The sequence below is a fragment of the Rhea americana genome, unplaced genomic scaffold (assembly GCF_003343005.1).
Source record: "Rhea americana isolate MKP2758 unplaced genomic scaffold, rheAme1 scaffold_164, whole genome shotgun sequence".
In the NCBI taxonomy this organism is placed as follows: domain Eukaryota; kingdom Metazoa; phylum Chordata; class Aves; order Rheiformes; family Rheidae; genus Rhea; species Rhea americana.
The window spans coordinates 57,373-62,448 of record NW_028185750.1 but is presented as its reverse complement, the minus strand read 5'-3'; the positions used below and the strand labels follow the sequence as shown (position 1 = coordinate 62,448).

The following is a 5,076-nucleotide window of genomic DNA, read 5'->3' as shown; positions in this document are numbered from 1 at the left end:
CGGGGGACGAGGCGCGGCGCTGCAGGTACCTGCCGCGCTCTTGCGCGGGAGCGGGGCGGTGCGGCCGCTCCGCGCGGCCCGCCCGGCGCCCCCGCTCGGGGAGCTCCCCGCGCTCCCCCGCAGCGCTGCTTTCCCGATCCCGAGGAAGTAGGTGCGCAGGGACCCGCCCAGCGCCGACGGCAGCCGCGGGAGCTTCGCGCTTCCAGCGGGAGGGCGGCGTGTGCGGAGAGCTCGCGCTTGCCCGGGAGTTTGGCGTGATCTTTCACCCTTTCAAGGAGAAAAAAGGGGGGGGGAGAAAAAGAAGCTGGGGTTCCTCGGCTGGTTGGGTGTTTTGGGGTTCGGTAGTGTGCAGAGGCAAGTCACCTGTTTTCTGTTTCCAGTTTCTGGTGATGTGACTCATAATCTGCCCAAGGAGCGCTGAGGGGACGTGGTGGAGTAGTTGTGCCTCTCAGTAGCGTAAGACAGTGTTATTTTGGCACAGGCGCTTTAGCTGCATTTATACTGTAGTATCTCACGTAATACCGAATTACAAGTGGAAAAAAAGCATGCTCACAGGTAAACTGCCTTCATCAACTCCAAGGAAAAAAAATGAATAGTTTAATAAGGCCTGGAATTCGTTAAAGATATTTTATAACGTTTTGTTGCTACAATTTAGGTTTGCTCAAGGCCGTTGCCTCACAAAATTAATCTTTTTACCCTAGGAATTGGACAAGTCAGGCAGCACTATGTACAGGATAACTGTAGGAAACTTGTGGCTCTGCTTTCTGTAAATTCATACAGAATGATGCTACTCTCCATTTCTGAACTTTCAGTGGTCCCTTGTTTATGGGTTTTTGAAATCCTCTTGTAGATCTAGAATGTCATATACTGGAAGCTATACATGATAGACTCAAATAGCAGGAGGTTTTTTGATTACTCTCAACATTCAATTCTCAGAATTATATCTGATCACCAAATTGAAACAACTCTGATTATCAGCAAATACTTTCAAAATCTTTGTCTTTGAGCCCTTTTTTATATATTCATTCACTTACACTAAGCATGAGTGTATTTCCTGTTGTGTACACTTAGCTAATATTTCATGCCCCAAGAGAGCAGTATTTGTTTTTATCTATAAACCTCATAGCTTCCTTCTGAGCTTTATGTGGTGTTTTTAATAGTTGTGAGGTATAAGTTTTACTTTTTTTTTTCTTTTTTTAATCTCACCAATTTTTGGACCATTTAGTCTCCTGTGATTTCTTCACTTCCTGCAATCTCTGTTCTCTGGCAGGATTGCATGGACAGTGTTTCATCAAGAATCAGCGTAGCCTTATAAATTCTTAAAAGAACTGTTGAAAAACAAAAGATTCATATTTGTTTTATGGATGATTCACTGTTCTTCATTCCAACTACTGTCAAACAAGAACAAACTTCYTAAAGGAGTGATCTTTCAAAGAAAAAGATAAGAAACAGGTATTCAAGGAACAGAACCAAAGTTCCCCAGGTATTCGATGCAGAGAGCCGAGAAGGGATAATTTGTGTAACAAGGGGCCATATGGAAGTTTGTCTTTGATGTAATTAAAAAAAAAAAAGTGGAAGGCAATGTAAATGAGTTAAATCCAGTGTTGCAGATATATGAAAGCTTGTCTAGTCCTTTCTGCTATAAAGGACGATTTAGTTGTAATTATAGTTACTTCTATTGAGACATATTAAATTCATTTTATGAAAGCTATATAGACATTAAAGTATATCAAGAGCCAAAAGCTAAAGGAACTTCATTGTATTTGGTAAAGAAAATCTTTGAGAAGTTTCAATGTGGAAGCAAGACTTAGGGCTGCTAAGAAATATTTCCATGGTTTCATTTTAAATTCCAGACAAGTATTGTGGAAGCTTCTTGCTCTTTAATATATTAATTTAAGAGAATTCGTATCATGTGACTTCTACTTCATGTTCAAACTACATCAAATTCAGAAAAAAGGTACTGCACAGTGAAGAGTAAGCTTGATTTCTTGAATTGAACCTTCCTATGTATTTGAGTATTTTAACTAGGATGAAACATAACCTCAGATTAAACACACTTCATATCATTGCKTTAGGCCCTGACAGCTTCCAGATAAAAAAAATAAAAAATTCTCATTTGTTTTTTTTTCCTTGCTGCTTTTTCTTAGGTGTGCCAAAATGTCAGAAAGATCAGATATTCTTCACTTCAAATTTGACAATTATGGGGATTCAATGTTACAGAAAATGAACAAACTAAGGGAAGAAAACAAATTTTGTGATGTTGTGGTCCATATAGATGACATTGAAGTTCATGGGCATAAAATTGTATTTGCTGCTGGCTCTCCCTTCTTAAGAGATCAGTTCTTATTAAATGACACTAGAGAGGTAAAAATCTCCATACTACAAAGTTCAGAAGTGGGGAGGCAGTTGCTTTTATCCTGTTACAGTGGCATTCTGGAGTTTCCTGAAATGGAACTGGTAAACTACTTGACTGCTGCAAGCTTTCTGCAGATGAGCCATATTGTTGAACGATGTACGCAGGCACTCTGGAAGTTTATAAAACCGAAGCAGCCTTTGGAGAGCAAGGAGGAGAGTGAACAGCAGAGTGACTCTTCTGAGCTGAAGGAACATCAAGGAGATGAAGACTCTCTGCAACAAGATTCACCTTGTATTCAGCCTTCAGAAGACAGTATGGATATGGAAGACAGCGATATTCAGATCATCAAGGTGGAGTCTATTGGGGAGGTAACAGAAGTTAGGAATAAGAAGGATCAGAACCAGTTTATTTCTTCTGAACAAACTGCATTGCATTCATCAGAGCCTCAACACTTTCTAATCAACTCCACTGTTGAAAACAGAGCAAGCGAAATAGAGCAAAACCACCTCCATAACTACGCCCTTTCATACGCTGGCAGTGATAACATCATCCTGGCCTCTAAAGATATGTTTGGGCCTAACAACCGAGGTATAGACAAAGGTCTCCAATGGCACCATCAGTGTCCAAAGTGCACAAGGGTATTTCGGCATCTGGAAAACTATGCTAATCATTTAAAAATGCATAAACTATTTATGTGTCTTCTCTGTGGCAAGACATTCACTCAGAAGGGCAATCTCCACCGGCATATGAGAGTACATGCAGGCATCAAACCTTTCCAATGTAAGATCTGTGGGAAAACATTCTCTCAGAAATGTTCCTTACAGGACCATCTCAACCTGCACAGTGGGGACAAGCCCCATAAATGTAACTACTGTGACATGGTTTTTGCGCATAAACCTGTTCTGAGGAAACATCTTAAACAGCTGCATGGTAAAAATAGCTTTGACAATGCCAATGAAAGAAACATTCAAGATATAACAGTGGACTTTGATTCATTCACATGTAGCACTGCTACAGACAGTAAGGTCTGTCAGCAAGCTGATGCAAGCCAGGTACTGGATGCAGGGAAGCTGCCTCAGGCTGTGCTGAGTTTAAGAAACGATAGTACCTGCGTCAACTAAGCGATTATAAAAAGCCCTTTGTAGGGATCATGAATGAGAGGAGCAAACAGTTCGTTTGGGCTCTTACCTAAACTAGCGGTATGCCCTGAAAGGCTACGTATGGATGGAGGGTTGGATTGCAAAACCTGGCAGGTCTTCAGCCATCGTTCATAGTCTTACTTGATACCTTCTGTGAATAACAATCTTCCTTCAGGTTTCTGTCTGTGTCTCTACTGTGGATTATGGAGTTAATTGCTTCATTTCTCTCTGATTAGGAGACTCAAGACTAACACCTTTTGAAAGACTGTTGCTGTGGGCTGCAAGTAAGCCATCTGCTGTACAGTTAGAGGCCTCTCTGTGTCTGGGCAGATGGAGGAAAGAGCAAAGAGGACAAGTCTGTGAGATTACCCAGTTATTTTTTTTTCTAAGCACTGGATAACTGAAAGCACTCCATATAGTTAAATGCTAATTTGTTTCAAACTTACCTGTTAAAAGTTACCTTTCTCTGATCTTACCCTTAGATCCCTACTGTTAAAATGAAGTATTTTTGTGTCACTTTTTTTTGCCCTTTCTAAAATCTTTCAAGAAACTTCTGTTGTCACTGAACACTATCTTAAAAGCTCTCAGGGTTTTTAACCTAGATATGCATTATAAAAACATAAAGCCCTGAATGCTTTGGCAAGGTTAGTCGATCATTGCATAGAACTGTTTGAAATGAGAATAAGCTGCAGCTCTGGAATGCATGACGCTGGCTGCCTAGAGTCCAGATATGACCTATTTCTTATGCTGTCATATCTAGGATTATTATAGGGCACTTACCACTGTATGTACTGAGACAAGCTAAAAACTTTAAAACTAAAAATTATTGTTTATTTTCCACAAATTTTGCTTCATATAAGCAAACAACAATTATTACTTTCATAATCGGTTTTAGAGCAAAGCTGGAGTGGAAAAATACTGCTTTTTGACACTGTGAAAGGAATCTGTTTTAAAAGCTGCAAGGTATAACTCCATGCTTTTTTTTGCTTTTTTTTCCCCCCTCAGATCTTGTGTATCTGTYCTTGATACCTAATAAGGGCCACATATCAGTAAACTTGGAAAACAAACAAACAAAAATACCTGCCGTAAGAACATTAACATAGAGATTTTTGATTTCTTGGATGTTTCAAAGAATTTTTTTTAAGTGACCTACAGAATTCGTGACCATTAATGTTTTACAAAGCCTAGGATGAGGTAAAGGTAGCACAATTTCTATAGATTAATATATCTGCTATTGACTGTACTCAGCAATACCTCTTATATACCGCCTTAAACATCAAATGTAGCGGGAATGGCATGGTAGTTGGGATTCTGGGATTATACTGTATTACTTCTCAAAAGTGCCATGGAATTATCCGCATCCCAATCAGGCTGAAGGAAACTTAATTTCGCATCTGAAGAAYACCATTCCCGGTAAAACAGGACTCTTATTATATTGAAGTGTAGCATAGACTAATAATCAAATGGCTAATCCTCAGTAGAGAATTGCTGTTCATATTTGGAATAAGTACCTCTTCCAATGCAGCTTTTTTCCACAAGGTTTGCCATGAGGCTGAGATTATGCTTCCTACTAAATGTAGT

The 5,076-nt window shown here is 39.9% G+C and overlaps 1 protein-coding gene across 2 annotated transcripts; it reads left to right on the top strand.

Annotated features, from left to right (window-relative positions):
- On the top strand, window positions 1-3,675 carry ZBTB26 (zinc finger and BTB domain containing 26). 2 transcript variants are annotated; one of them, XM_085300436.1, is made up of 3 exons: window positions 1-25; window positions 381-555; window positions 2,148-3,675. In XM_085300436.1, exon 3 carries the CDS (start codon window positions 2,158-2,160, stop codon window positions 3,475-3,477), a length of 1,320 nt encoding a protein of 439 aa, XP_085156562.1. In that variant the 5' UTR covers window positions 1-25; window positions 381-555; window positions 2,148-2,157; the 3' UTR covers window positions 3,478-3,675. The 2 variants fall into 2 exon arrangements, with proteins under 2 accessions (XP_085156562.1, XP_085156563.1); XM_085300437.1 differs by lacking the exon at window positions 381-555 and having other exon boundaries at window positions 7-25.
- Window positions 3,676-5,076: the final 1,401 nt, after the last annotated feature.